Here is a 19662-nt window from a genome sequence, read left to right as displayed (position 1 = left end):
TATATGGTGACCGTAGGTGTAAAAAGAGTTTTACTTGGAGCTGAACTTCATGCCTGGCTATCTGAACATTGAAAGATGCCTTAAGAGCATGCAGTATTCCACTACGCTGGTCATCAGCTGAGTTCCAGTTGCCAGAATATACAGCCAGTCATCTGCAGCCATGGAGTCTACATTCATGGAATCAACCAATCAACCACAGCTTGAAAATGTTTTATAAAAAATCCCAAAAGCAAACCTTGATTTTGCCATTTTATATAAGTATTTACAACGTTGTTGTACATAATGGGACTTGAGCATCCATGGATTTTAATATCCACACAGGGTCCTGGATCCAAACTCCAGTGGATACCAAGGGCCCATTGTAATTTAAAAATGTAAACATATCTGCACATGTCAAAGATTTTTCTAATACAAAATTAATATGTAGAAATAAATCTAGCCAGAAAAGACTGACCACATCAAATGCCACAAGGAAGCACTATTTATATTTCCTTGCCAACATGAAGCTGAAGTGGCTAATTTCTTTCCAAAAAGATATAGTGGTATCCAATACACCCAGAACATCGGTTTCTGCTGAACCAAGTGTAGTTTTAGATATTATTGGTAGGGCTGTTTCCCATTGGTTGATTTGCACAGGACAGTCAAACTATTGCACTCAGTTCTTAACTTCATTGACATCAAATTTTGGGCTTTCCAATTGACATCTGTTCATTTCACTTCCTCTAAAGATACAGTTAGTGTTTCCAACAAAGCAGTAGTGGCTGAGGCACTCAGAGATGATGGCCCATATATGGACACCAAAGATGTTGTGTTGTGGTTAAGTGGATACAATTCATTTCTGACTTGTGGTGACCCTAAGGCAACCTTATCACAGGGTTTTCTTCATGGTAAATATTGTCATACTGAATAGTCATTCATGAAAGCTAAAAATCTACTCACCCTTGCAACAGCTATACTTTTGCAAGGGATGCAGAGTTAATAGAAAGAAAGGTCTGCTTTAGGAGGAGCTTTATAATGGAAGTGTCACACAAGCAAAGATGAGAGAGAAATCAAAGCCAAGAGAGTTGAGTATGTCTTTTCCAAAAATCTAAAGTATTCCAAAATCCAAAACTTTTTTCATGGGTTGCTGAGATAGTGACATCTTTGCTTTCTGATGGTTCATTGTACACAAACATTGTTTCATGCATAAAATTATTTAAAATACTGTATAAAATTACTTTCGGGCTATGTACATAAGGTGTATATGAAACATAAACAAATTTCATGTTTAGACTGGGGTCCCATCTCCAAGATATCTCATTATGTATATGCAAATATTCCAAAATCTGAAACACATCTGGTTCCAAGCATTTTGGAAAAGGGATACTCAACCTGTATACAGTTTGTGAATCGTGTATCACCATTGTCACTTTTTAAAGAATTTTCTTTTCATTTAGGGTTCTACTATCCCAATTAATCATGCACGTCCAAATCATAACTTAACTTTCACCAAGAAAGAACCCATAGGGTAAGACTATTTCTTTTTATTAATGAAACCAAACTAGATTTAAACTTCTACCGATAGCCAGTTTGTGTCATCTGTGTATTAAAAACCTTTTTTGTTTGTTTTTTCCCCTCCCTCCCTACCCTATCCAAAGAGTCTGTGCAATTGTCATTCCTTGGAATTACCCCTTGATGATGCTCGCCTGGAAGAGTGCATCATGTTTGGCAGCTGGGAATACTTTGGTTCTGAAACCAGCACAGGTAATATACCAAATAGGCTAATGATACCTTGGAACATGATATTCTTTTAGAGCAGTGCTTCTCAAACTTTGGCCTTCCAGACATTTTGAACTTCACCTTCCAGAAGCCCAAGCTAAGTTGGCCAATGCTCAGTAATTCTGGGAGCTGAAAGCCAAAACACCTGAAGGACCAAAAGTTGAAGGCCACTGTTCTAGCATTTAGAGCAAGCATCGGGAATCTGTAGCCCCTCAAATATTGTTTGATTGGAACTCTCATCGGTCCTAGTCTGCAAAGCCAGTAGGGATTATAGGAATTTCATCCAACAACATCTAAAGGCCACATGTTGCCCACCCCCATTGTAGAGTTTCAACTGATGTTGTTTTATAATTGATCAGCTGAAGGCTTTATGGAAAATGAACACATAAAACAAAAATATAAATCCAACATGCCTCTGACCCATTGATCCATGCAGGATAGATATGATTTCCAGAGTTGGAATATACAGTAGGGACCTTTCAGACTATACAATTACACCACTATAATTCCACTTTAACTGCTATGACTGGAATCCTGGGATTTGTACTTCAATGAAGCATTAGCGTTCTCTGTCTCAGAATTCTAAATACCTCTCCTCAAACCCTATTTACCAATATCTCAGCAATAGAAATCACATGTAATCCACTGGGTAGAAGGATGGGTCAAGCAATTTGTACCAATATGGCAAAACTTTTATTAGTTCTAGAATTTTATTTCTTCTTTTCTTTACTTTGCCCCATTCATTCCTTTTTTCTTTCTTTCCTATATCTAACAAATAGCCAAAAAATTATAAATATTTGGTTCATATCATTATAGATATTTACCGGTAGTTCATATAAAAAATAAGACCTAGGAAAAATGTGTGTGGTTTTGTAAAGGATCTGTAAAGGATTTTGTACAGGAAAAAAAATTAAGCTGCAAAACAAATGAACAGCAAGCAAACGTGTGGATCCATTTAATACCTAGGTCTCAGCGTAGGACAAGTACTGAGAAGAGTATTACAATGTGTGGGGAAATTTTTTTGAACAGCAGCATGTTCCATTCAAACAGACACAAATGCTATAATACTGCAAATAATACCAGTTTATAACAATGCCACTATCAGCGATAGTAGATCATTTGCTCTATATTTTATTAATCTTTTTTATTAATTTAAAAATAAAAACATACCAAATTAAAAATACTCATTTGCACATATAAAATATAAAATCATAACTCTACACTAAACTACAAACATAACCCAAAACCAAATTACCTCCACCCCCTAATTTCCCTAACTCCCTTCCCCTATATAAAAGTACAAGTTAACACAACAAACACAAACCTAATTAACACAACCAACACAAACTATAATTGAGTTCCTACTTCCCAAACTTAAGAACACACACAGTATACATTTTTCTCAACAATGCTAACTTGTTTTATTTTACTCCTGACCTAAAAAAACAAATACGTTTTGCGTCTCAAATTCCGTAACCATGATCTTTCCTTCTTTCTACTTCCTCAAATAACATTTCCTCTGTATTTTTAAAATAAATATTGCAATCCATGCTATGTTTACATTGAAATGTATTATGTTAAAACACATCTATGCCTAAAAATGACATACTCTGGTTTACTTGTGTGTTTTTATTTAGGTCACTCCACTGACTGCCTTAAAGTTTGCAGAACTTTCTGCAAAAGCAGGATTTCCCAAAGGTGTTATCAATATTCTACCTGGTTCAGGTAAATAACTGATATAAATCTTTAGCTTGTCATTCCAGACATACCTTGTGCTGAAGAGAGTGTGGTATCTCTAATAACCAAAGAACAGCAATTTACGATTCACCAAAGCTCACTGTATTTAATTTTACCTGTCTTGTGAAGGTAGTTTAGGAGGACAACGCTTGTCAGAACACCCAGACGTTCGTAAACTTGGTTTCACTGGCTCAACACCAACTGGAAAGGAGATCATGAAGACGTAATGTATTCCCTACGTTTTTATTAGATTTTTCATTTTTACAGTTCGTACATTCTCTGGTCATGGCTGTCACAAATCTCTTTCACACGACACACTTACAGCTCTTGGATACCACTTTAACTGCCATGGTTGCATCATATGGAACTGTGGGATTTGTAATTTTATGAGGCGCTACAGCTCTCTGGCAGAGAATTCTGAACTCCTTTTGAAACAACAGATCACCAGACTCCATAGCATGGAACTATTGTAGTGAAAGTGGCACCAAAATGCTATAATTATGTAGAGTGAAAGGGATGCTTTTGTCTAGCAGTAATCTACATGAATATCACCATGCCTGAGAATCTCTCTGATCTCTCCCATCCAGACAAGCCTTTATATCAGGGGTGGGGAACTTCTGGGCCTGGGGCTGAATTTGGCCTCTTGGCATTTCAATCCAGCCTTCTAAGATTCCCTAGATAGCTGTGACTCTTCCCCCATGATACCATTATTGGGTAGTTTCCTATCATTTCTTCCTCTAAGAGTGTTAAGCTAAAATATTCGAGCATTTCTTGTTCATTATTAGCATAGCAAGTACATTTCTATACTGCTTAGCGATGTCCTAAGCAGTTTACAATGTGTAAGCTAATTGCCCCAATAAGCTGGGTACTCATTTTAGTACGGAAGGATACCAGGCTGAGTCAACCCTACCTGGTATTGAACTTACAACCTTGTGGTTTGTGCATGAGTGGCTGAAGTACATTAGCTTGCTCCCTAACCCTGAACTCCTCTGAATTTAGCCCTTGCTATATATAAATATCAGATTGGTTCCTTCTAACCCTTCTTTTGCAACTGAGCTTCACCTTCTTTCTGCAATCCTCCCCACCACATTTGCTTACGTGATTTGGATGGCCCTTCGAAATGCAGTAAAAATAAAATCAAAGCAAGATGAGACCTAATGGAAGTGGCTCAAAGTTCTGTTAAACAGAGATAAGAATTATGATAGTGATTATATGAAGAATAGGTGGCAATTTTTATATGAACAGTAGGTTTCCTCATTTGAGTTGTTCTGGGCAGGGGGGGAATAAAAATCAATTCGTATATTAAAATATACCTATTCATGAAAGCTGATATTAAATTTGGAAAGCTTGACATTCATTCACTTATTTATTTAATCTTTCTTGTCATGACAGTTGTGCTGTCAGCAACCTGAAGAAGGTTTCTCTAGAACTGGGTGGGAAATCACCACTGATCATATTTAATGACTGTGATCTTGACAAAGCTGTGAGAATGGTAGGTCTTCTTTCAAGCACTAGTAATTCCTTTTAAATAAATCTGCTAACCATGTGCTTCAATAAAAGGCAGCAATGACTGTCAAGTCAAATTGAGCCCAATAAAGGCATGCCACTATGTCCTCACTTTCATGTCACCTACCAGGGCCAACCCAAGTAATTTTTCTGCCTGATGCAGACAGAAAATGGCACATTCCCCCTCCCCTCAAGTCAAGGTGCTCAGTTCCCTAACATTATTATATTTTTATTACCCTTTTGATAACATCATTGATATTTCAGGGCCAGCACTTCTTCCTTTCTATTTGGTAAGTCCAAGCCTGTCGCTCACATTCCCTGGTAGCAACTCCTGTGTTCCTCATCAATGCATAGCTTGGAAATGTTATTGTGTAGAGACCCCAGCTTCTGAAATTGCTAGTTGGCATGGTTATGTCGGCCAGGGGATTCTGAACACTGTATTCTAACAGTAATTTTGTGAAGAGATGTTTAGATTTTCTCCAGATAAGCAGTTGTCCTTGTGGTATAATACATGTTAAAAAATGAAGGGGAAGGGGTATGTTTGTGATTGTAAACATAGAAAAGGAAAAAAGATTTCAAGATAGCAAAAACTCTTCTCAGTTATTCATGGCATTCTCAGATGTGCTGTCCAAATAAATTGCTGTTGCCTCTGGTATAGTGCCTTAATCTAGCTAGACTGGTAGATCACTCATAGAAATGTTGATGGACAGAGAGTGGTGAAATTATTTCTCCTCTCATCTAACAGGACAGGGCTATAAGAGAGTCTGTGGCCTTCTTGATGTTGCTAGTCAATAATTTCCTCCATTGGTTGCGCTCCTTGGGGCTTATGAGAGGCTAAAATCAAAGAACATCTGGAAGGCCATATGTTTCCTAGAGCTACTCGACTCGAGGACACGAAAGGCTGCAAAATACTATGGTGTTCAGGATTTCAGCTGGTCCATTCCATTCCCTTGCCTCCTTATCTGCCTCCCACAGAGAGTACTTTTCTTGGTAATATCTCCTTTTCTCAGGGGATGGCTACCATTTTGAATATAGGAGAGTGGCTATAGGATAACCATAGAATGTCTCCCTATCTCCCTTCTGATGCAGGGCATGGGAGCAGTTTTCTTCAATAAAGGGGAGAACTGCATTGCGGCTGGAAGACTCTTTGTGGAAGAATCAATTCATGATGAATTTGTTAAAAGAGTGGTAAGAGATTTTTATATGTCGATGTTTAAAAACAATTCTGCCATAGTAACATTACTTCATAAAATGTGATCACACAGATCTATAATTAAAATATCATGATCAACTGATGCATCAAATGCTGTGGCTATATCAGCATTATAACCCAGTGTGGTACCACATGAACATGCAAGGGACTTGTGCACATTTCTAAGAATAATTGATATTGTTATGTGTCATAAAGCTGGCTTTGATTTATGGGAACCCAATGAATGGGAGACCTCCAAGAGCCTTGGCCATCAATAGCATTGGTGAGGCCTTGCAAACTCAAGGGCCATGGCTTTCTTTGAGTCAGTTCACCTATGCTGTGATCTTTCTCTTTTCCTTCTGCCTTCTACTTTACTGAGCATTACCATCTTTTCCAACAAGTCATGTCTTATAATGTTTCCAAAGTATAATAGCCTCAGTTTAGTCATTTTGGTTTTTACTGAGTGAGAGGCTTGATTTGCTCCAAGACCTATTAATTTGTCTTTGTAGTGGTCCATGGTATCTGTAGAACTCTCTTCTGGCACCACATTTCAAATAAGCTGATTTTCTTCTGGTCAGCTTTCTTCAGTGTCCAGCTTTCATATCTATACATAGAAATAGTATGGTATGGATGATTTTGGCTTTACTAATCAATGAAATTTGAATTCTAAGTATGAAAAAAATGTATTACTAAACTATCTAAAGATCTCTTCGTTGCTTTGAGAAGTAGGATGAGCATATGCTACTCTTCCTTATTTCATGGGTTCTATAAAATGGGGCAAAGAAGGACCATTTGCCTTGTCAGTTAACTTCAACCACCTTGGTGCAAGCTACTGTTTTGGATGGGGTTTGGGCATTATTGCCTGAAAAGGGCTTACCTGTTGGCTTGTATTATACAACTTCCTCCTTGGAAATCTGTAGGTGGAGGAAACAAAAAAGATGAAGATTGGAGATCCACTAGATAGATCTACCGATCATGGTCCACAAAACCATAAAGCACATTTGGAAAAACTTGTGGAATACTGTGGAACTGGAGTGAAAGAAGGAGCTACACTAGTTTATGGAGGACAACAAGTGCCTAGACCAGGTAAATTAATGTCTACAGAACGATTTATCAATGAGACTAACTGATTAGAGGACATATGAAGTGAGCGCTGTGGAGAGCTCCAACTTGGAGCCTCTAAGACATTAAAATGCTGCTGCCATGAGCCCAAGATGATATGTGTCAGCTTCCAGAATTGAAAAGGAATTGGATCCTGTGGATGCAATTACTCATGCAAGCAACCGATATTGTGCCACAGTTTATCTCCTCTCCCCACTTTTGATGTTGTACTTTCAACATGATGGGGGTGGGAACCAAGGGCACATCTTCCCATCAGAGTGTGGACCTCTCTGTTTGTATTCAGATGAAGGGATCCAGTAAACTCTGTGGCTCCTGAAAAGTCCTCCCCAGGATGAAATTTCACCATAAAAATCTACATGCTGAAGCTTTATTCCTCTTTTACAAAGGATATGAGATGCATAGAACCATGAAATCATAGAATTGGAAGAAACCACAAGGGCCATCCAGTCTAACCCCCTGCCATGCAGGAACACAGAATCAAAGCACCCCTGACAGATGGCCAGCCAGCCCCTGTTTAAAGACCTCCAAAGAAGGAGATTCTACCTCTGAGGGAGTGTGTTCCACTGTCAAACAGCTCTCAGTGTCAGGAAGTTCCTCCCAATGCATATATCTGTTATAATTTTTTTTAAAAAAATTACTCAGAATAATAGATTTGCCAATTAAAATGGCAAAATTCTGAAGGAGACTGTTCATGACATCCACTGCGGCAACGTATGCAACAAATGAGGTCTTTCTCAAAATTTTGATAAGCAAGCAAGCGACTACTTTTTATGTTCTTAACCAGAGATGGGCAATTTTGGTGGGCCTAAAAGTTGCCACAATCTCCCCAATGTTGTTGCTATTATGTCCTTTCAAGTCAGTTCTGATTTATGGTGACCCTATCATAGGGAATCTCTTGTAATGATGTATTCCAAGGGTTGTCATTGACTTTCTGTAAGGCTGAGAGTACAGTATATGCCTTGCCCAAGGTCACCCAGTGGGTTTCTGAGCATGGATTCAAACCCCAGCCTGCTGAATTTCTAGCCCAACAGTCAGACCACTAAGAGTGTATCTACACTGTAGAAATAATGCAGTTTGACACCACTTTAAGTGTTGTGGCTCCATCCTATGAAATCCTGGGATTTGAGGTTTCACAGGGTCTTTAGCCTTCTCTGCCAAAGAGTGCTGGTGCTTCACAAAACTACAAACCCTAGGATTCTGTAGGATGGAACCATGCCAGTTAAAAGTGATGTCAAACTTTCTCCCTTATGCAAACAAATAATACAGCACATCCCTATTAGACGCACTCTCTGAAACTAACTACAGTAGTTGAAGATAATTATGTTGTTTGCAATCCATTGCTTTCCAGTTCTCATCCAGAAGGTGCCAGTTTGGAATAGGGAGAGTTTTAAAAAGTAACTGGTGATACGTGGCTTCCACATTACTGGTGGGACAGCACTCCAGGTTTTACTATGAAAGAAGCTAAGATGCTGAACCTATTTTGGGAACAAAGGCCCCATACAGACAGGCCAAAACAAAGCTGCTTTGGGTCACTTTGGAGGTATGCTGTTTGGAGGTATGCTGTTTAAATGATGCATGTGTCCTAAGAGTCCGGAAGCTGCGCCAAAGCCATGATCCAGTCCTAAGCACTGGAGTGCAGCTTTAGTGCAGCTTCCGGACTCTTAAGACACATGCATCATTTAAACAGCCTATCTCTAAAGTGACCCGAAGCAGCTTTATTTTGGCCTGTCTGCATGGGGCCAAAGTTCAGAACTTTGGATTGCTTCTTAAGTGTGCACTACTATTATTAGCACTGTAATTATCAGCCACGTGTATACAAAGGGATGTTGTAGTATCTTTGAGACTAACTGAAATAAAGAAGCTGGTACCATGTGCTTTCATAGCCCTGCGCCTAATTCCTCAGATGCATGCATCCACGTGCATCTAAGGATGTAGGCCTAAGTTTACAAAAGCTAATGCTACCAGCTTCTTTCTTTCAGTTAATCTCAAAGGTACTACAAGATGTCTTGGCATATTGATTTTCCAGACTAACATGGCTGTCTTTGAATTCTATTAACTACATGGAATATGTTATCACAGCACAATTCATGTAGCAAGACAAAGCCTGAGATAACTTCAGAATCTGCATGCAGTATTCTACTTTCTCTTTTGTTAGGCTTCTTCATGGAACCTACCGTTTTCACAGATGTTGAAGATCATATGTACATTGCACGTGAAGAATCTTTTGGTCCTATAATGATAATTTCCAAGTTTAAAGACGGGTATGTCCCATTCTAGTCCTTTAATGAACATTATTATTCTGCCCTTTCAATGGCTATAGAGTAAGGCTCACACTACATCTCCATCATCCACAGTAGTGGGAAGAGGGTAGTAGTAGCCTAATGTATTTGCATACATTCTGACTGTTGGCTAGAAAAGGAATCCTGTCCGGGAATCTTACAGCAAGTTAACTGAAAGAAGCGGGTGGCATGAGCTTTCATAGGACTTAATCACACAGGAGAAATTGAGCAAAATCAGGGGTTCAGTGATTATCCCAGGCAAAATGCAAATTTGCAATTAAGATTTTCACACAAAGTCGCTATTAAACAGGCAATAAAGAGCAACAAATCATTCACAGAGAAATCCCAAAAATGATTTGATGCTGTTTATTGCCTCTTTATTGCCTGTTTAATAGCGATGTGTGTGGATTTACATTTTGTCTGGGATAATCGCTGTTTAAACCTCTGATCCCCCCTCCCACACACACACACACACTTGATTTTCCCCATATGATAAAGTCCATAGACCTAAGCCTACTTTCTCTATAAATGCCCTTCTCCATCTGTGGATGAGATAAAATGATGTGACTCCACTACATGGGATTGCTAATCACACGGATTAAATGGCCAAGTAGGACATATGAACCTACCTTCTTTAACAGCTGTGATGACAACTTGCTGTTGTCACAGAAGATGAGGCTGGATCATTGCTAAATTTATAGGACCAGTGTCCAGTGTTGTACTTGTGGACACCTAGTTTTGGACAATGGACAGGGAAAGGGAGGCGCAATCGTTTCCAGCTGTGTAACTGGTTGCACAGGCACAGTAAAAGACATCGCTGTGATCCACAAGACCATTTTCATTCCCACTACCAACTTATCTAGGTTTTTAAGCTTTGGACAGGTCCCTATTTATAATTTAGTAACAGTTGAGGTATTTTACCCAAATCTGTGAAGTATGTTATAAAAGAACACTAGGAGTTTTCTGGTTGGGAATGTTCAGAAGAACCTATGTAGGTGGTTGGATGATACAATCTACATCGTTTCTATATTGATTCCCCCCCCCCCCCACATCATAGGGATGTTGATGGGGTGTTAGAACGAGCCAACAGAACAGAATACGGTCTGGCTTCAGGGGTCTTCACCAAAGATATAAGCAAAGCTCTGTATATCAGTGACAAACTTCAAGCTGGAACAGTTTTCATTAACACCTATAATAAAACTGATGTGGCAGCCCCATTTGGTGGATGTAAGCAATCTGGCTTCGGAAAAGATTTAGGTAAGTTGCTTTTTACTTGATGCCCACTTAAATGTAAAAACAACTTTATACAGCAAGGCTATTAAATATATAATATATTCACAACTGCCCTCCTCCCTTTCAGTTAAACTTGCATGTTAATGTATTTTGTACAGTGGGGGTTACAAACTTGTGACCTCTTCAACTGTTGTGAGACACCAATTCCCAGCAACTCCATCCGATATAGTCGGGAAAATATTACAAGTTCCTTGCAGTTGCACACCTTCAATTTACTGGTGTAATCATGATCTCTACTGATATGTTGGGTGTTTTGTAAATATGACTCAGTTAATGCAAGGTAATAGAAAGACCACAAAAGTCTGGTTACTGCCCTGCATGAAATGAATTTGCACTGTAAAACAGTCTTAAGATCCAATACAGTATTTGGGAGCGCTCTAGAATATTAGAAAAGTAAGCTAGTGCCTTTCACATGCTTTTTACCCTCTCATATATCCTTGTGAGCAAGATCAGAATTTGTGGTAGGTGCAGCCCAAAACCTCTTGAGGGCACTAGGATGTTTGTAGAGTTTAAAACCTATTATTCCCCAATCCATTGCCCTCCAGATGTGTTAAGACTGCAGAATGTAAGCCCACTTGCCAATTAAAACAGATTAGTTTGTAGTTCTGCACTGCTTCTTCAAAAAGTGAGGAATGTGACATGTTTCATTACTTTTATTTCTTTCAGGTGAAGAAGCTCTTCATGAGTATTTGAAAATAAAAGCAGTAACCGTGGAATATTAAGCAGTTCTGCTGTAGGTGACTAAGCTGTTCTCTTGTCAATAAGTTCAACGTTTAAATAACTTCCTTAGCACAAGGCAGATCAGAATTAAATGGCAAAAATGTTAATATAGGACTTCTCCTGGCATTAATACACAAACCAGAACCTCATCCGCTGAGCAAATGAAGACCATTTGTATTCACAGTAAGAACAAGTTATTCTCTTTTAACCTCCATTTGTGCCAAGGACTTTATAGATTTGAAATGTCTGAAGACTCTTCCCTAGTATTTTTTTTTTTTTTTTGGTCGTAGTCTCCACTGCATGCAGTAAGCTTGAATGTTCATATCATGGCATGCTGAATACAACTGAGAACAGCATCCTGAAACCTCTGATCGCTTGATTTTGCAGTGAACATTTTATCTATGTGAGAAGCAAGTTTGCTGATGTTCCTTACTTGTTCAAAATAGTCGCATGGAACTTAGGGCCAAAAACAGCCATGAAAGTCCAGCTCAACGCTGGCTTGGGAGCGTGGCATTTAGATACAACGTGCCCGAGTGGCCTGGAAGCCACGCCAGCTGGTTTCCGAGTGACTCAGGGGCATGGCATTCAGATGCCACTTGCCCCAGAGCCAGCAAAAAGCCAGTTCTAAAGGTGAAGGGGCAGCTTTTTCCTGCCCCAAATAGGAGCAGATTTTTTTCTGCTGCTATTTGGGGGAGGGGGAGCTCACCAGATTGGGGTTGCGGCATGTGGTTGCTGCTGCCCCAATCTGGCTCTCTCAGGGGCGGCATCATGCTGCCTATTTAAGGCCATTTGTTTCGCCCCTTAAGTTTCTTTTAAAAAGTGCTTTACACCAGCATTATGCTTCTCTCTTTCCAATCTTTATAAGCATAGAAAACTGATTCGCCACAAATCAATTCAAGTACACTTATGTTTTTTTTTTAAATTTTTATTAAATCTTTTAAAATCACTACAAAGAATCATAAAACACCACAACATACATTATGAAAGAAATTTCCATCATAATACACATACTTAAACATATTATTTCATCATATACTCATCTTTAACTATGCAATCTGTCACTTTAACCTATTTGGCAATGAGGGCCTTCCACTATTTCCCCCTTTCAATTCCATCAACTTATTACCGTTCATTCTTCCCTTCTCTATTACCTCTTCCTCAAAAAAAATTATATGCTTTCCTTTTCCCCTCTCCTTCCCTTCTGTTCTTCTCACCCTTTCTCTCTCCTCCTCTTCTCTATACTCTTTTGCCTTTTTCTTTTCAAATCCTCACAATCACTCAGTTTACTTCACTTACTCTTCAGCTCTCTTACTCTCACTTCAGTTACTTAGACCCTCAATCATTTTCTTAAACTCTCTGTACTTCTACTACATTCATACATTACTTCCTTTCCATCATCTGCAAATTTATCTTATCCTCTATTACTGGCTTTCTATCATTGATACACATTGCAGATCGCACCTACTTAATTATTATAAATTCGATTTGGCTGTTGTAGGGCTCACTCATATAGTTTTTTATCTTTACTTGTCTTATTAAAGTAATATAATTTCCATCCTAGTCGTTCTAGTTTTTAACTTGTTAATCTGGAGTCTATACATCATTACATGCCTATACAGTGCACCTGCATCATATGCGGGTGTGCTTTACGCGGCTTTCAGCATACGCTGAAGCCTGAAAGCAGTGTGGGGAGCAAGGGGTGGTGCGTCCCATAGGGACAAATGGGGTGTGTGCCTATGATGCGCGCATGAGCTTCATTCATTTAAATGGGGTTCGAGCATAGGCGTTGTTTTATGCGGGGGAGTCAGAAACGAATCCCCTGCGTAAACAAAGGGCGCACTGTACTATGTATTTTAGGAGGTATCTTCATTATGTAATAATTATGTGTTCAGCTATGCATCTAAAAGTGTAAGAACTATTTTACAGTAGGACCTCAGTATCCGTGGGGGATCCATTCCAGAACACCCCCACCTGTAAATACCAAAACTTGTGGATGCTCAAGTTCCTACCCAGCTTGCAGCTGCTACCACCACTACCACCACATTCCTCCTCCTAGCAGTCTTTCTGGCCGTTGTCCTCTTCCTCCTCCTCCCAATTGCTGCTGCTACCCAAGAAGAGCAGCTCCTGCCAGAATGGGACAGCTCCCTGTGGGGCTGTGAGAGGCCATGCTGCCATCAGCAAAAGTTGCTCTTCTCAGCCCACCCCCACTCCTCCCCCCAAAAAATAACCAGAAAAAAGAAATAGTTGGGTGCTGCCCAGTTTTAATTGGGGGAAGGGTTTGAGCACATACACATATGCAAAAAACTATTCCTAGATGCCTACAGGAGGAAAAACAACTTATTCCAAAGGAGAGTGAAGTGCTTTTGGCCTGCATGTAAGAGACACTTATCAAACCAGTAACTCTGATTTCTGCAAATACTCAAAGCAGTGGCTGAAGAAGACACTTGAAGAATGGGTACAGTCCAAATGATCAGTGCTTCCTTGGTTTTACAGAAACATTTCCAATGGTCTCAATGAAACAGCTAAAAGCTACAAACTGGAAAAATAAATGCAAAAACTACGGAGAATCCTGAGCCAACTTGTCAGTGGTATTTCTTTTCTTTCACCCATCAAATGTTTTGCTCCATTTTCCCCTCCATGATGGACTCCTGAGAGGAAACACCAATGTCCTAATTTATCTCTTTACTGATTCCTGAGAATTGAAGGAATCCTTCATGCCTTTCAGCAGTGTGAAATGCAGACAGTAAGCTAGTCCACAAATAGTGTAACTGGAAAGAAACTAGCTCTCCAAAAGGAAATTGAGAACATCACAATCTGATATGGTAGATCTATTCATCACTTTTACTGTCCAATATTTCTATTCTGCCTTCTCCTTTTGATTTTGGAAGTTTGATATTGTCTACAGTCACTTCATCACAGACAGAGCTGTTCTCACATTCAGACTCCTCTTCTGAGACTGAATCCTCTTCCTCTGTATCAGAACCACTCAGTTCAACCAAAGCCACATTCTGTAATAAGGAAAAATGTTTTTTCTCCAGATTAATGTCATTAGATGAGACCTGGAGTGTAAAGGCAGGCCAGTTTAAAGACAAAAACAGTATCAGGCAATTTTAGGTGGTCACACAACTATAGCTGTAAATAACATCTCAGTATCCAGATCCATAAATGATTCTTATAAAATCCCCTTCCACAAAACATGGCGATTGTCACTGGAATCAAAGCAATATCAAGCCACCCCCCCGCTTTTTTTTAAAGAGAGGACTAGACAAACTCACTGAAAATAGCTACAAACTGGATGTGGTGACAATCAACAAAGTGTTTATCTTCCTGCTCTGCTTATTAGCTTCCCAGAGGCATCTAGCTGACCACAGTGGTAAACAGGGTCCTGGACTTATTAGATCTAGAACATTACTTATTTTCTTACGATTTTGAATAAAAAATGTTTGAGCGAGAAGTGTTTCAGTCAGAGCCATATGGTAGAACGAAGCAGTTTCCTTGGGCAGCTGATCTGAAGTAACACAGAAGCTGCTTCCAAATTATCTACTTTATTATTGTTGTAGCTTCATCAAGTCATTTCCGACTTATGGCAACCATAAGGTGACTCTATCATGGGGTTTTCTGGGGCAGAAAACTAAAAGTCATCCATTGGGTTTCCATGGCTGAATGGGGAATCAAATCTTGGTCTTCAGTGAGCTTATCACAGGGCTTCCTGGGGCTGAAAGTCTATGGTGTAGTAGATATCGTGGAAAAGGGGTGGTCCGTAGCCATACTGGCAGCCCCAGAGGCCCCAATCCGTCACTTTTTCAGGCCACCAAGAAACAGCAAAACGCTGCTTCTCTGTGGCCTGGAAAGGGGTGCCCATGGGGCTTCATGCCCCACAGACACCCTGACAGGCGCAGCCAGAGGGGAAAGGGGCCACTTGGCCCCTTTCTCCCTGGCTTTGTTCCTGCAGCAATCTAGTTGCCACGGGAATAAAGCATGCGCCCAAAAGGAGCTCCGTTTTGGAGCTCCTTTTCACACTGCAAATAACGCCGGTCCATTTGGACACGTCGCACGCATGACAACATTGTCGTGTGCTGGATATGGACAGCACCATACCAAGATGGCACCCTCCATACGCAGTAGGGCTGGAGAGCGTGCGATTGCTGCATGCTCCCCAGCCCCTACTTTTGGCCCCAGGATGGCACTTCTGCGCCTTCTGTACTGGGCCTATGACTCACTCAGAGTTATCCAGTGATTTTCCACAGATGAGTGGGGAATTGAACATTGGTCTCCAGAACTGTAGTGCAATACTCAAACAACTACACCATGCTGGCTCTCCTAGTGGTAATTTATTACCATTTTTTTATACTCAGGAAGAGTCACTTCTGAATTTTTTAATTTCAGGTGTCAAAATAAGTTTGTTAGCACTGGGTACTATGCACCCTGAATCTCAGTCTAGGGGACTATTTGCTCTTCTGTCTCTGGTAGCAAAACATTTTGAGCAAGCTTGGTTTCAGTAACAAAGTAACAAGGTTTAGATATGAGGTAAGTGTATGCCAAGTAGCAACAAGTTCAGAAAAATTAGCAATGTTAAAGAATCTGAAAGACATTAATGTTAAAGTAGGAAGGCAAATATATTTTTTCAACATTATGAAAGTAGTTAAATGTTCAAGGTGTTAGTTATAGAAATAAAAAATGTATTCACCATTTCAATGACATTTTCAGTGGAAGGATCCAGGTGTTCAATATCAAACTTTTCAACAGGCGTGCTGTCCATTTGTCTTCTTAGCTTGTCATTTGCACTGGCCATCTGTGGCAGAAAGGACTGAACCCTATCTAAAACTACGAGATGAAAAAGTAAAAATGAAAATATCAATTCACTTCTAAGATTCTGTACAGGAAAATTAGAGAGAGAAAGGGAGATGGCAGCATAGACTGCCAGACTGAAATAAGCAGGGGTTATTTTGAATGGTCCAATTTTCAAATATAGAAAATGAATATGAATGAACGATTTGTATGTAAACAAGGACTCTGCATTTAACAGAATTTGCTTGGGCTGATTAAAAGGAACTGGCAAATGTAATGTTCTTCCTCCATCATGTGCTCTCCAAAATTATCCACGTGCATTTAAAATATGCCTTCAGCATCATTTGAAAATAGAACCTCCTGGCCAAGCCCCTCTGCCAATCTTATAGCAATCATGAGCTACCCATGACCCACCACATGTGCTAGTCTACAATTTCCATGTTCTCAACCCAGTATTACCAATAGTAAAAGACTGTTGCAGGGAGCAGTCAGTATGATGCTGCAATCATTTATTTTTGGAGGCCAAGAAAAACAGTCAAGTAGGATTGGGGAATGTTTGGCCTTTTAGTTTTTCTGGACTACAATGTCAACAGCGTCTTTGGTAATGGCCATGGTAGCTAGGGGATTCTGGGATTTGTAGTCCAAAATATCTGGAGGGCTGAAGGTTCCTCCTCCCTCCTCCACACACTCCTCTAAACATGTCAACTAGAACTACATACAAAGTCTTATTAAGGAAACTCAGTACTTACCATTGCTCCTTGGTAGTCTGACTGTTTGTAAGCTTGTGGCTTTTTTCTTAGCATGATTTGAACTGAGCAACAGAGTATCATGAATACCTGCAATCCAGAAAACTTGCATCAATTGAGTAGGCATATACAGATTTTACTATTTTCTTTCTTTAAATGTAACTGCCTCACACGTTTCAGATAAGGTAGTACAATGAATGTACTCCATGTTATGTTACTGCATGACACTTACACACTACATGAAGCAGTAGTGGAACTGTAAAGATACAATAAAATGTTTATCTATCTGAAATATCACTAGACAGTATGCTCTCTAATATGGGTAACATACAGTCAGTCCTCCATATCCAAGGATTCTGCAACCACAGATTCAACCAACACCGGTTCTGCCTCACCAGCAGACCTTAAAGCACAGGTAGGTTCTTATGTGGAAATTCAGTCTATCCGATAGTCTGGACCTAAGGCATGTATGGCTTTATAGGTAACTATTAGCATTTATCTTAAGCAAGCATGGTGTGTAGTGAAAATACTGCTTCCAGAAGCATCTGTCAATATTCTTCCAAAAGTTAAAGATCAGATATTTTTTATTTTTAAAAAGCCTAGCCTTCTGTAATGTAGATAGCTGATGGGTGTATTGTATCAGGATTTCAAAAGGCACCTACAACAAGGATATTGAGAAGCTCAAGCGTGTCCAAAGGAGGGCAACTAAAATGGTGAAGTGTATGAAAACCATGCCTTATGGGAATGACTTAGGGAGCTGGGGATGTTTAGCCTGGAGAAGAGAATGTTAAGAGGTGACATGATAGCCCTGTTTAAATACTTGAAGAGAGGTCATATTGAGGAGGGAGCTGACTTGCTTTCTGCTGTTTCTGAAGATGCCAGCCACAGACGCTGGCGAAACGTCAGGAATACTCTTCTAGAACATGGCCACATAGCCCAAAAAACCCACAAAGAACTATGGATGCCGGGCATGAAAGCCTTTGACTTCACATTAGGAGATTTGCCATCGCCATCCTCTGAGGCTGAGAGAGTGTGACTTAAGACCATCTGGGACAGGGCTGGTTTGGGCTTTAAAGCAGAGATGTTAATCTTACAGCCATCTGTATACTGTTGGACTGCAAATCCCATCACTCTAACTAACTACACAAGCTAATATGACTAATCCTGGGTGTTGAAGGATTCCCATCTCCATTTTGAAGTTAAGGCCAGCACCTTAAATTGTGTTGTTGCTGCGTGCCTCCAAGTCGCTTGGCAAGGAAGAGGTCTGCCATTTCCCTTACCCTGAGGCTGGTCCAAAACATACTGCAGAAATAATCCAATTTGAGACCGCTTTAACTGCCCTGGCTCAATGCTGGGGGATTATTCTGTGAAGTGCAGTTTTGTGAGGCATTTAGCCATCTTTTGTCAGAGTGTTTCAGTGCCACTACAATTCCCAGGATTCCCTAGCACTGAACCAGAGCAGTTTAAAGCAGCCTCAAACTGGATTATTTCTGCAGTGTGGGGCAAAACAGCTGTTAAAACCTGAACCCAGAGCCATGAAACCAAACAAAACCAACTAGAAAGAGGAGGAGATGGAAAAGGACGAGACCTAAGTAGCAGGGCACCCTCACACTTTTTAAAAGAGCGAGGTATAAATACCATAAATAAATATGTTTTATTTGTGAGCTGCCTTGGGTCCCTTTCTGGGAGAAAGGAAGCATGGAAACTAACTAACTAACTAAAAATATAGTAATAATAGTTATTATTATTATTTATACCTCACTCTTCAGCCAAAAAAGGTATCAGAGCAGCTTACATTTTGTTAATTGAACGTTTCCCTGCCCTCAGGCTTACAATCTAAAAAAATTAATTATTAAATTATTAAAGAATTAATTATTAAATAATTATTAATTTTTATTACTGTAGTTGCTGTTGCTTATAAAGCACTGTAAATTTACAAATAATAATAATAATAATAAATTATTATTTTGTTATTTTTATTTATTTTATTTTTGTCATTTTTTCATGCCGCCTTTCTCCCAGAAAGGGACCCAAGGCGGCTCACAAGACCAAAAACCAAGCAAACATTTCAAAAGACAATAAAAGTTCAAAAACCACCCAAATCCTCCAGATAAAACAGTATAAAAAGCGGTTCCTGGCCCTCTACCTCCTCCGCTCCCTACGGAAAGGAGATCCCTGGACACCGCGGGAGATTTCTGCTCCATTCGCTTCCTTTCCATCCCCAGATCTCTGCTCAACACGTGAGCCCCCTCTAAACCAAACCGGAAGTGGGGAGGGAAGCGGAAAGGACGGATCCTAGAGCGGCCTTGAGGGCTAAGCAGCGCCACCTACAGGCCGGCGGGGTTATTGCAGTGCCCCAAGCTGGAGAGAATGGACTGCAGCCAGGAAACCAGAAGAAGATTAAGCTCCAAAACACACTGCAGAAATCATCCAGTTTGAGGCCTGGCTCAGTGCTGGGGAATCCTGGGAATTGTAGTTCATTTGTGTGGCACCAGAGCTTTTTTTTTCCTGACAGAGAAGG

General features: G+C 40.0%; 2 protein-coding genes across 3 annotated transcripts in view; one reads left to right on the top strand and one right to left on the bottom strand.

Annotated features, from left to right (window-relative positions):
• Positions 1–14172, top strand: part of ALDH1L2 (aldehyde dehydrogenase 1 family member L2) — a 48823-nt gene extending 34651 nt beyond the window's left edge. Inside the window, exons 14-24 of one of the 2 annotated variants that reach the window (XM_089528019.1) lie at positions 1437–1507; positions 1638–1743; positions 3396–3483; positions 3625–3718; positions 4888–4987; positions 6091–6189; positions 7114–7279; positions 9471–9576; positions 10652–10851; positions 11554–11620; positions 14101–14172. In XM_089528019.1, the coding sequence (XP_089384145.1) occupies positions 1437–1507; positions 1638–1743; positions 3396–3483; positions 3625–3718; positions 4888–4987; positions 6091–6189; positions 7114–7279; positions 9471–9576; positions 10652–10851; positions 11554–11609 (1086 nt within the window). In that variant the 3' untranslated portion in view covers positions 11610–11620; positions 14101–14172. Of the gene's footprint in view, positions 1–1436; positions 1508–1637; positions 1744–3395; positions 3484–3624; positions 3719–4887; positions 4988–6090; positions 6190–7113; positions 7280–9470; positions 9577–10651; positions 10852–11553; positions 13945–14100 lie in introns of those variants that run through there. The other variant, XM_089528020.1, reaches the window with a different exon arrangement.
• Positions 13616–19400, bottom strand: NOPCHAP1 (NOP protein chaperone 1). Its single transcript, XM_089528021.1, has 4 exons — positions 19288–19400; positions 17145–17231; positions 16295–16431; positions 13616–14615 (listed from the first exon to the last, which is right to left on the bottom strand). The coding sequence occupies exons 1-4, from the start codon at positions 19358–19360 to the stop codon at positions 14436–14438; spliced, it is 477 nt and encodes a 158-aa protein (XP_089384147.1). The 5' UTR covers positions 19361–19400; the 3' UTR covers positions 13616–14435.
• Positions 19401–19662: the final 262 nt, after the last annotated feature.

Source organism: Sceloporus occidentalis, unplaced genomic scaffold (genome assembly GCF_023333645.1).
Source record: "Sceloporus occidentalis isolate IW3139 unplaced genomic scaffold, rSceOcc1.0.p SCAF_5, whole genome shotgun sequence".
Lineage (NCBI taxonomy): Eukaryota > Metazoa > Chordata > Lepidosauria > Squamata > Phrynosomatidae > Sceloporus > Sceloporus occidentalis.
Note: the sequence above shows the minus strand (reverse complement) of the source record. Positions and strands in the feature narration are given on the sequence as shown.

What these genes read in the sequence shown, in the direction of transcription:
- NOPCHAP1 (XM_089528021.1), bottom strand. Translation starts at nt 19,360, where the DNA reads ATGGAAAGGAAGCGAATGGAGCAGAAATCTCCCGCGGTGTCCAGGGAT. An exon ending in TTCCGTAGGGAGCGGAGGAG is followed by an intron (nt 17,232 to 19,287) that starts GTAGAGGGCCAG and finishes TCTGGATTGCAG; the next exon opens with GTATTCATGATACTCTGTTG. An exon ending in CAGACTACCAAGGAGCAATG is followed by an intron (nt 16,432 to 17,144) that starts GTAAGTACTGAG and finishes TTCATCTCGTAG; the next exon opens with TTTTAGATAGGGTTCAGTCC.